General features: G+C 40.1%; 1 protein-coding gene across 1 annotated transcript; it reads left to right on the top strand.

Annotated features, from left to right (window-relative positions):
- The first annotated feature begins 1,801 nt into the window (after positions 1-1,801).
- Positions 1,802-2,444, top strand: LOC139744541 (uncharacterized). Its single transcript, XM_071654973.1, has 2 exons — positions 1,802-1,976; positions 2,101-2,444. The coding sequence occupies exons 1-2, from the start codon at positions 1,802-1,804 to the stop codon at positions 2,442-2,444; spliced, it is 519 nt and encodes a 172-aa protein (XP_071511074.1).
- The last annotated feature ends 10,409 nt before the right edge of the window (positions 2,445-12,853 follow it).

Raw genomic sequence — 12,853 nt, 5'->3', positions numbered from 1 at the left:
CCCATCTACAATTGTTGTAGCTACATGCATTCACATAATCATATGCAATACAGTATACACTGTATGATGATGTCCCATTCATAACACGTAGTTTGTCCCATACATAACATTATTTTAATTGCCTAATAAAAAAATATTTCTTGAACTATTTTTTCTTCTTTCTGTGGTATTTAATTTCTTCAAGCAATAAATTAGAACTTCCGAAAAGGGCATTGAAATAACCTTACAAAAAACCTTAAAAAATGACCTCAATTTGTTACGTATCCGATAAACAATATGGGACATCTCATGATAGGACGCGAGCTAATTTGCATATGAAATTATTTGTACAGTTGTAATCATGTAGAAATGCACACCTCAAAGCGATCGGTAGGTGTGCATTTCTACATGATTACCAAATTATTTGCGCATAATCCCTAAATTTTACTGAAATTGTCGGAGACTGACAACTCGTCAGCACTGACTAAATTGATAATGATGAAACACCTCCCTGATGTACATGTATGTACACTTGTACGATACACTTTTGCAAACATTTCTGGACAGGATTGAATTTTGTTTTAACAGTGGTAATTTAGGTCCTACGGTGTACCTGCAGTTTGCAGAATCATTAACTTAGTAAAATCTCATGTCAGTATCTAGATCAAAGTTCTCTCAGCAAAACATGGCCAACATTATTATTATATTGATTATAATTTTATGTTAATAATACGTTCAAAATTAATAATGAATCTTCACATTGCTATTACAGGAAGATGGCTGCAAACATCGATCTTCAAGGCACCAATAGACGCTCTATACAGTAATAGCACCTGTGAAATTCTTTTGTACATCAATAGAAATCCGACAACTTTTTGAATTATTTCAATTAAGCCTAACATGTCATGAGTACTGCCAGTTGGAACTCAAACTCGAATAATTAGGCCTATTACCTCCTTGGTGAAACCAGATTTAACGTTAGGCCTCCACTGCACTCCACTCACTGTGATTGTGAACAGGGAGGTGCTAGAGAAGGAGAGACAACTCCTGCTCTCCTTTGAAGTCATGCGCGGCACCGCCGAGAAGTTATGCGCTTAACTACAGGTGGAAACCAGGTGTTTTGACAAAAAGAGAGCATCAATAATCGGGACTAACTGTTAGCGCTCTCACATCTAGAAATACAAACTGTACTTGCCCCTACAGCGATTCGCTTTCTCTCTTTGAATGAATGAATGAATGAATGAATGAATGAATTTGTGTACCTTGAATTGGAGCAGCAAATCAAAATGCAGTGTAAAACTGACAATTTTAACAGCAAATACATGTGTAGTTTAAAAGCACGCTGGAACACGCTTTAGCCGAGTACATGTACTTTATTTCAAAGATCAAAATATCCCAGATCAAATGATACAAAATGTAGTTACAAAACTAACATGCGGGAATGTGCGCATTACGTTATAGAAAAATACTAGGTTTTTAAGAGGGCCTGATTTTCATTTCATTTCGATTTGTGCATTTATTACGAAGAAAGTAGAAATACATGTTTATAATATTGAATTCTTTCCTTCACTAGACTATTCTAAATCAATTTGAGTATTTCATTTAAAAGTTTACAGTGAAATAAAGCTTGTGTAGCATCACAACAGACAGAGGCCGTCAATTTGAATCCAACCTCTTCAACGCTCTCACTACCCTACTCGGATCCACTCGCATTCGCACAACGGCATGTTATTGTACCATCCGACATCGAACGGCCTCGTCGAACGACTACAATTGTACATCATCAACTCAAAGCCTCTCTCATGGCACACAACGACGCAAAATGGACCGAGACACTACAGCGCTCGTTTTCCTCGGCATTCGGACCGCAGTGAAGACAGACATCGGCTGCTCAGCTGCAGAGCTCGTCTATGGGACAACACTACGACTCCCAGGCCAGTGCATCACCAAGCACGATCAGACTACGACGGACATCGACCCTTCCGACTACGTCCAACGTCTACATACATTTTAAGTTCATGCAGGACATGCACCCGCCAGCAACACGCACTCAACACAAACCGACATTCATACACCACGACCTTAACACATCTACACATGTTTTCATTCACGATGACACAGTGAGAAAACCACTACAACACCCATACAGAGGTCCCTTTCTGGTCATTCGGCGTGCTGACAAGTTTTTCGTGAGCGATTACCACGGCAAACACGACACAGTTAGCATCGACCGCTTGAAACCAGCATTCATAGAAACGGACATCCCCGAGCCATTGCCTCGCACCACACGACCACCCGCGACTACAAACACTCAACGCACGACACAACCTGCCACGCCTCCTTCCATCCCACCTCGCACCCCCACCTCGCACTCCAACCAAACGACCACGGAAATCAAGAAAACACGCTCCGGTCGTCACGTGCTATTCCCCGCAAAATACGTCAACTACTGTGACAACGGTTGAAGAGACACTTTTGTTTCTTACGGTTCTAGCTTGTTGTTTTCCAAGTCATTGTACATATTAATTATTTTGTTACTCTCGCTCACCTGCGAACATTCTACTCCATTTTTTACACTCATCGATTGCTCCTGCATCTTATTTCGCAGCAATCTAGGGGGGAGCTACTTGTAGCAGCACAATGAGTCACACTTTCATTTTCTCGCACTACAATAAAGAATTGTTTTCATCCACTCGCTGACCATATCCGCCAGTGGTCACTCTACGGTGTAACACAAGCACATTTTTACGACCGCTCTGGCCCTCTGTATCGTGAGCACTCGTATATCATCTGTCACATTCCTCGCGATCAACGTAATCTCACCTCCGGTCACTCCTACGGTCACCATGACAACGCGAGACATCCTTTCCAACCAATCTCCTTCTTTCTTCACTCCACTTCTCGAAGAAGTTTCGCACGCGTGTTACAACTCTCCATTCACAAAATTCAACTTTTCACGCACACTACACTTCTTGACCAGCTTTCGACGTGAAAGCACGGAAACGTCAAGTTGTCAACTCGCAATCGGACTCACGAACTTTTCTCAATCTAGACCCATCTATTAATTCCTTTTCCATCTCAAACTTCGCCGTCTCGTGGACCATTCAACATCAGTCCGGGAAACCCGCTCATGAGGACCGTGTTTTAATGGGCGCTCTGCATCGGTTGATTAAAACTCTATTTTTGAAAAAAAACAGATAGGATTTTTTCTTCTTTTCATCATGGATAGTGGACATGTGTGTGTAACAAAAAATCGCCGTGCAAAGTTGCGACAATTTATACGTCAGATGTGAGATGAATATAGAAGTGAATAGGGGGCCTCATGAGGCGTGGGGGCGGTCCTCATGAGGCGGGGCAGTCCTCGTACGCGGGAGCGGTCCTCATGAGCGGGTTTCCCGGACTGACATTGTGCTATTTCATCATTGTGCCACTTCAGGAAATCATTATTTTGTGTCGCGTTATATGTTCTTGTGTATATATAAACGGGAAAGTGCAATAACTGAACTTTCAATTATTGGAGGACCATTCCTGCAACGAACTCCAGGTGCAGCTTGGCAGCGCGGGATATATTGTGTGTATAAAAACAAGGAATGGTGAGTAGCAGGATATTTTCTACGCTCTACTAGACCATCTAACGTGCTAGCGTTAGACTCTATATCTTACTATGAAATCCCTTCACTTGTAATTTAACGTTAATTCAACGAAAGGTGATATGCGTTTTTCGTCTCCGAACTTCGTCTTGCAACTAGAGCGGTGCCGAGCATGACTTCACAGCGTATATAGACCTACAGTATTTGTAGTGCCATTAGTGGAATCATGGAGGTAGAAAAGACCTCCACGGTGGAATGCTAGGATCCGGGCTAACTCGGCCCACGGGACAACTCGTCCCACCCGTCGAGGGTGGGCCGAGTTGTCCCACCCGTTGGTATCGATAGTGATCGTGAGCGCTTGTCTGTGTTTGAGGTTATTTTGTCTTTGTGACGTATTTTTTAACCGTAACTTTTATGGAATTGTGCTCAGTGGTTTCTGTAAAGAATATTTGCCAACTTTTGGGGGATACAACGACGTAAAAATGAAATTTCAGACGTTTTTATCGCGGTTCGCGATCCCCATAGGTTCACGTTCATTTCGCGCGGTGGGCTAACTCGGCCCAGCTAAGTTTTAGCTGTTGTTTTGACAGTAAATCTCCGTAAAACTATCAATTTTATCATGTATGAAGGTGTATTCAGGGTTCCTCCAACTAACTTCATCTTCGAGGGAATTTAATTTTGCACATGTTTGGTGAAATGTTGGATATTGTTCGCATGATTTCATCTTTGCCGTATCCGCACCGCACCGGTCTCGCCACCAGCAGCTCGCTCACACATCACAATGGCAGAGCTGAGCAGGCCCATGCCCACTCTCGGGGAGGCACGGGGCGGCGGCGCGGGGCATCCGCGCGAACGGCACAGAGGGAGCAGCCAGCCACTCCGTAAACGTCGCTACGGATACGGGCGGTGGTTGAAATTGGAGGAAAAGGCGTCATTCGCTGCACTTCCCAATTTTCTCGCGTGAGTAAATTCTATGCAGTAGTCAGTTGGCATTTTACTATCCATTGTCTTGAACTTTGAGCTGAGAGCTAGAGAGGGAGCAACTTGTTTCAATTAACTCAACTGTGTTTTGCTGCAACGTCGCGTGAATTGGGCTGAGCTGGTGTGCTACCGCCAGCCAATGCCAAGGTAGTAAAGGGCAAGGGTTTCTGCTAAAGGCTGGGCATATAGGGGGTTGCTTGACTCTTTTTTTCTGATTTTTTTTTTTGTCTTTTATTTTTTTCTGATATTTTTTTTTCCAGGATGACTCAATAATATGTATTCCAACCTCGTGCAGTTTGCAGTTGTCATTTTGCTGTTTTTCTGTCTATCCCCCAGCATCAACGTTATTAATGATTGATACTGAATTAAAAAAAAAAAAAACACACACACACACAACACACACACACACATAAAATAACGATTTGGATGCATGCTGTATTGTTGGCAATTATCACGTGACTCGGATGACACTATTCGTTATGTTGGGACACTGCTCCTTAATTTACGAATCTATGTAACATTTGTGAAATAATACGAGTTTTAATATGTGAAAATGTCACCTTTTTGTGTCTGAAAAGTGAAATGATTTACTAGTACTATGGTGAAGTCTGTTTTCAAAGTGATATTTATTCAATGTACTATAATTACTAACAGAAATACTGTTGTTATGATTGACAAATTGCCCTACACGTACATCGATATAAATGTTTATGTAAATATGATGATTTATAGAGATAATTATTGACATTGATGTAGGGCAATTTGTTAATCACTTGCATTAAAAAACATCTCGACGGAAGAATTTCATGAATTTGAAGAAATACTGTTATACCGGTGCTGAAATGAATGGAATATATAACCTTGTAACGAAAGCAGTAGATAAAGCAATTAGTAAATGTAGCAACCTAACTTATCACTTAATCATTGAATTGTCATATAGACTGCACCTTGCTACTAACAATGAATACTACTGGCCCTGAAATTAATTTTACATTAGTACATGAATGTTCTTTCTTTCTTTTACACCCAAGTGCCAGGTATTACTTCTCTGGCAGGATAGACCAGTAAACTCTGTGGTATTGAATTGCATGCAGACTTGTGCAGGATGGATACTGCTAGTAGGGCCTGGTAGGGGAAAATATGACCAGGTAAGCTCTGAGATTGCACTGTAGTACTAGTTCTGGAACTACATTGCATTAAAGATCAAGAGTGGGATTTTTTTTTTGTAACACCTAGAACTTTCAACAAAGCTTAGCATTCGCTAATATTTCACATTTTTTCTTACCCCTGCGCCTAAAATTGTATTATGATGGCCTGTAGGCCCACAGTAAGACAGCAAACTTGAATTTGTTGAGCTTCTTGGCTATTTCATTCTTTTCAATCTTAGATCATTATATTTTGTTCAGTTTGTAATTGTATAGTATAGGTTCATAGGTTGACACACATTCTCATTGACCTGTATGCTGTTTCTTTTTATTGCCCTCATTCCTTTCCCATTCATGTGTTCATTCCTTTCACACCACACCTACTGAGGTGATAACTTATTTCTTCTATTTCTATGTCACTGTCGAACACCTACTGTTCGACAGTGACATAGAAATAGAAGAAATAAGTTCTCACCTCAGCTTGTTGACACCTTCGTCCAGTTTATTTTCATTTGTAGTCATAGTGAGTTGGGTTTTTACATTTTAGTTGGTCTCTTCCATTCCTGTTACTCTCAATTTCAATTTCAGTTTACATGTGTTTTCATATTTCTCATGAAAATAGTACAGACAAAATAAAAATGTACAGCAGTCTGTCTCAGCATGAAGTCAAAGGTGAGTTTAGAATTGGGCTATGGTACTAGAAATATGATGGGGCCTATACGTACCAGCAAGTTTGTGCAGCTGCAACTTATACATGGAGAATAAGTTCATCAGGAGTCACATTCCAGCAGGGCTCCTACTTAGAACCAGACTGTGTGACCATGGTAACCGGCAAGCTGCCACGTACAAGAATTCTGAAATCAGGTACAATAATGAAGGACTTGTGGAATAACAGGCAGGCTGATCAATACCTGCATTCCTGGTTAGGATCCCTCCGGAATAGAAGAATAGACAAGGAAAAAAAGCAACAAGTTTACTACCAGGTACCTGGTAGTGCGGTGCAGCATATTGGGAAGTTCATTCCAATAATTAGGCCCATGGTGAACATAATACACAATGTATTTTTTGTTTTGTTTTGTTTTATTGTTTTTTGCGTAAATTGTTTCGGGTACCAGTACATGGAAGGTGATATGCATCCTTCTGACATGTTGGATATTGGTCCTATTAGTTAATTTAGATATGTTAAGTTTATGTAAATTATGTTTATGACTTGAAGCATGCAGGACTAATGTTTACATAGCTATCCATGTGCAAATTCATAGAGCAAAAATCAACAAAACACTGATGTGTACCCGGTACCTCCAACTTCATAATAAATGGGATCTGGCTTCTACACTGTGTAGCTATGGAGTAAGTTCCTGTTGGTTTGTGGGGCTGTCTCTGATGTGCTTTGGATATCCTTTCAGTCCCTTATATGTTTTGCAAAGTCTCCGTGGCCATGCCTCAATCTTGTAAGCTGCTCTTTTTTAAAATCTTTACTGTAATTCTTATTTTGACTATTTATAATCATTTTGATTTATGGTTATTTGTCTTATACTGTATTGCAATCAGTGGAAAACCAATAAATACAAAAAAGATCAACAAAACACCTAACAATAATGTCAGAGCATTAATGTGACCCGAAACTAATCTTTTGTGTAGCTTTGGTTTGTTGTTGTTGTTTTGTGTAGCTTTCCATATTTGTAGTTTACTTTTCAGACATACCCCTAATGAATTATCCACATTTAGTTTTCCACACAACCTAATTCTCTCCACTCACCTCCACACCTACGTCCTCAAACTCTTTTGATCTGTTTCCACTCATGTTCAACTTCACCTTGTGATCACCTATAGGCCCTACCTTTATTTTCCATCGGTTCCTTCGGTCCTCGGGTGAAACTACTTTCCTCCTTTCGTTTTGGTTGATTTGTCTATCTTATGATTTTAATATGTAAATTAACTACCCTGGAAAAAGTAAGTGGGTAGAATTAAGAAAGAGTCTACCACAGGAACTGACCGAGAACAGATCTGCTTTCTTCAGCCCCTACAGCTGTAGTGAATATTCAGTTTTGAGAGGACATTGTCTGGTTTTGTGGAGTGACTGAGCATAATGTTGGACACCGAAATGAGTGTTACAATAATGCAACATTTCATGAAGTGTATCTGGATTGACCTATGTACAACAATTTCATTTCCTGCGATGCACCTCACCTGGGGCAGAGTTCATCAATTGGCAACTATCTGGTAAACTACATGTATGTTTTACAGGTAGATCAAGAGGTGAAAATCTAGAAGAAAGCAAACTATCGACTGAAGTAGGCCTATTAACTGAAGTAGGCCTGAAGTCAGTGTTGTAATGGTTCCATGACATTTGCTCCTGCAACAATTTTTTACTTGAAATTCTGCATGCTAAACCAAACATAAATTCTACAAAGGAGCATTACTCTAACCCTACTCCTATCACAATCCTAACCTTGATCCCAAGTCCTTGGAGAAAATAATACACCAAAGCAATTGTTACAAGGTCACAGGAACAAATGTTGTATTACCGTTATAACACCCTATAAAATGTGGTGGAATTAAATTCACATTTTATGAATGCACACTATTCACTGATGATGAAGTGTGATGACTCTTAAAAAAAAAATGATGTTTTTGTCACATATGTTTTTTAATCCATAGTGCAGCGCTACTTGAGACTTTAAAAAAAAAATTAAAGATATCAAATTTGTCTACATTGAACATCAGTGTAGATATGCACACACTAGTTGTTCTATGTAAATATGAATTAGGAAAAAAAATACTGGTGTGCAATTACATGAAGTATGCAGTGTTTCAAATCAAATCTCATTTGACACTTGACAAACACATTCATCATGCATACGAAAAGAATGGGTTGATGGAAGAGTGAAAGAGAGACAGGGAAAGGAAGCGGAAATATTGGCAGTAGGCGATCTATAGAGCCAGACGAAGAATCATTAAAAAAATACAGAACTTTACAATGCAGTTGTGGAAAGAAAGCTTTGTACACAGATGATACTTGGTAATGTGATAATTGAAAATGAAAGTATTATTTCAAGTCAAATGAGAATGTTCTGTTATTCAAGAAAAAAAAAATAGAGAGGAAATAATAAAGTAATAGATGTTAAAATGACAAAAGGAAACAAAACAAAACATACTTTACATGCTCACATTAATATTATTCAAAATTTGCTGTGATCTTGCAGTCTTGGAAAGAGCAGTACCGGTACATTGTAATCAAGGGCAGGCAGGGCAACAGTCGAAAGGATGCAATGGCCACAAAACAACAAATTCTTTTGTGAAGGAAGATGAGAGCTTATATGCATGACCTTACCAATGCCTACCAGTGCATGTTGTAATGTTTCTTTTGTGACCCTGCGTGACTGCAAATTATGTAACACTTTGAGTACCGTGCTTGAGAAGGAAGACCATTTGAGAAGCTATTCATCTTTGCTGCTTGTTAAAAAAAAAAAAAAAAAAAAAAAAAAAAATGTGCATGAATTCAACAGTATGAATGCAGGACAAGCAAGGATTTGAGAATTTTATAATCAGCCTTGTTTTGTACAAATAAATAAAAATGTAAAAGATTAACACATATGATAGGGCTAAGGCATGGGAAAATGAAGTCCAAGTTAATAGATCATCACAGTATACATAACATAGCTAGAGGGAGAGAGATATATACACTGTATATACAGTACTTATATAAAAAGAAAATTACAAAAAAGAAAAAGAACTTGACGGTTGGCCATTATCGTGCAGGTACAGGTGGCAGAGGATTTTTCTCTTGAATTAGGGTAAGGATTCCCATGGCAAAAATGGCAATGTCATCAAAACAAAAACAATTCCTTTTTATTTTTGAAAGTACACAAAAAAGACAAAAAAGGTAGGCCCTGCAATCATAAACAAGGCCAATCTAGCTAGCACTACATTTCATTACCGGTTTCATGATATCAACCATTCGACCAAACCATCCATATCTACAGGTCAAATAACTGACCACTGGATATCAAACAATTTATTAATTACCACGGTTTACAGCCCATAAACAGACTCACCCCTTGACTTTTGCTTGTTTGTTTTTCTAATTTTAGTAAGAAAAAAGGTAAAAGGTAACATTTATTGGACAGAAATAACCTTTGAGTAGAACGCAGATCTATACATAAAATCAGCAACAACAACAGCGACACAAATGCATATAATGACCTTCATGTAGTTCACATCGAATGATCTGCTACATAATTTGATTTCTTTTCTACTAATACGGGTACGGAGTGGCCGGCTGCTCCCTCTGCCGCTCGCGCCCCACGCGCCGCGCCCCGCCGCGCCCCGCCGCCGCGCCTCCCCGAGTGGGCATGGCGCTGCCAGCTCAGCTCTGCCACTGTGTGTGTGAGCGAGCTGCAGTGGCGAGACCAGTGCGGTGCGGACACGGCAAAGATGAAATCATGCGAACAAATATCCAACATTTCACCAAACATGTGCAAAATTAAATTCCCTCGAAGATGAAGTTAGTTGGAGGAACCCTGAATACACCTTCATACATGATAAAATTGGTAGTTTTACGGAGATTTACTGTCAAAACAACAGCTAAAACTTAGCTGGGCCGAGTTAGCCCACCGCGCGAAATGAACGTGAACCTATGGGGATCGCGAACCGCGATAAAAACGTCTGAAATTTCATTTTTACGTCGTTGTATCCCCCAGAAGTTGGCAAATATTCTTTACAGAAACCACTGAGCACAATTCCATAAAAATTACGGTTAGAAAAGACGTCATAAAGACGAAATAAACTCAAACACAGACAAGCGCTCACGATCACTATCGATACCAACGAGTGGGACAACTCGGCCCACCCTCGACGGGTGGGACGAGATGTCCCGTGGGCCGAGTTAGCCCGACCCCGAATGCTAGACATCCCATTTAGGCATTGTAACGCCTTGCACCCAAACATGTGTTTGCATGAATTACGAAGAATTGCCACTCCATCTCTGTATTACCAAGGAGGTATTACACCTCCCTGCTGTGAAGTAGAACACTAACGTTCGTTACACAGCTTGCACACCCCGTCCTGTCACATGTAAACAATACGGTACATTCATGTACGTAGGCCTACAATGTACGAACAAGTGCACAATACAAGGTGTAAATAGCACTGCACCAAAACACTAAAAAGCGGGTTAAAAAGCAATGACAAGCAAACACAATAATGACACTTGTATAAATCCTGAAAGAAGACAAGCCTCACCCACTGATGGTGACATTGTTGTCGTGCCGGCCGAGTCTCTAGATGGTGATCTTGACTTCCACAAAAGAAAAAGATTATACCAAGCCTTGAGCCGACACCTGTGTGGTGGTGAATGCGAGCGCGATCGCGCGAGCACCCTCAAGAGTCACAGGCACGTACGAAGATGATAGCACCGGCAGGGCTACCACTGGCGGTACAGTCATCCGGATTGTATGTACATGTACTTGTTTGTACAGTGTGTACAGCTGAAGCTATGAACAGGTTTTATCAGCGGCACTGGGTTTTTTCACACATATTTATTATGCACAAATAAGCCGCCGCATAGTGTACAACAGGTACCCAATCAGTCGCACGCGTACGTCTAAGCACGCGTCACGATGTCCTCCCTACTACCAGTAGTACACTGTACCATCAATAGAGTTCATGTTTTGAAAACATCATTATTACATGCGGAAACTCATCTTACCGAGGACCGTTTCATGAAACTTTTTGTCAGTGATTTACACTGACAACTATTAAAAGCTACTGAAATCCTTGCGTCTGATTGGCTGATAGCAAATTTGTAGGTGAAAACCTCCGACGAACTCGTTGATGAAACGCCCCAAGGCCGCACCGCACCCCCCCCCCCCACCCAACATCCTCCACCCTACCCCAACCAATGTTTACATCTTGCTCATAACGAGGCTAGTACTAGTATACACACGTGTGTTGTTGTTGTTGTCATTGTTTTTGTGTTTGAGGAGCGTTATTTATTCGCTTTTGAATATTTACGCCTTTTGTATCATTAGGCCTATTTTGCATGAAATTAATTTCTCACAAATTAAACAAGAATTAATGTTTCCCAGTGATACATTTTGTATTATGTATTATTTTTAATTCTAAGAACATAAGAGTTTTAAAGAAATTGTCACGTTTCTGTCAGATCATAATGGCCAGATTTTGATGTCTCGTCATTACTTTCCTTTTACATTGTATATATTGTAAGATACTACTGCCACAGTTTGCCATTAAGTACCGATTGTTTCACTTATTCGATCGTTTTTTGTTAACTGTCGTTGTTTGCCTTATGAAGTTCATGATATGTACATAGTATATAATATGCTTTTTGTATTACATCTTTATTTATGGCTTTGTTTTGCCATTAAGCATTTAGCTGTTTGTTATTCTTCCATGCCTCCTGGCGGGGCCGTTCAAGAATAAAATTCATTGTCTAATGTCAATGTCAAATTCAAATTCATTGTCAAATGTCATGTCTCTGCTGGTTTCCAGACCACCTGCCAAGGCTCTGATACAGGATATCACTGACGCCCTCAACGTTGAAAACTGGTGTAGGTTTAGGTGGATGTGTCCTTCGACAGAGGCCAGGCGGCGGCGACGAAGCCACTGAGTCCAGCTGGCAAAGGGTCTGAAAACCAAACTAAGTAGACCAGGGATGTGAGATGACACCCCCCGGAGTAGAGACCATAATATACGACCTACTAGTATATGTAGGCCCTACATGACCTGGAAAAGTTAAGTTTTTCTGTTGATCAGTGTTCTAAAAGCGTAGGCCCTATTGAAATAAAAATTCAACTTGGTTGCCACCTTGGCAACCTTGGACAACTCTTTTTTATATATACCAGCCTAATTAGCATGATTACTTAATTAGAATTTGTAAAATATGTAGACCTAATTGCTCATTTTGATACAGGAAGCCAGAAAACGTAAAGGACGTACAACTCTTATAGGGTTTTCTGTAACGATGAATCCATTTATTTAAAATACCAGTTTCCAATTATTTCAAATTATGCAAATGTCTTGAGTATCGAAAGTAGCATAATGAGTTTATTTACAAGGGTCTACGGCAATTACTCCCGGGGCAATTACTCCGGACCCTTCCCCTTGCCCTAATCCTAATCCTGTACCTAATCCTAA

Source organism: Diadema antillarum, unplaced genomic scaffold (genome assembly GCF_040938485.1).
Source record: "Diadema antillarum isolate AM-2024a unplaced genomic scaffold, OU_Dant_1.0 seq00001187_RagTag, whole genome shotgun sequence".
Taxonomy (NCBI): Eukaryota; Metazoa; Echinodermata; class Echinoidea; order Diadematoida; family Diadematidae; genus Diadema; species Diadema antillarum.
This window is presented reverse-complemented; position numbering and strand designations above follow the sequence as displayed.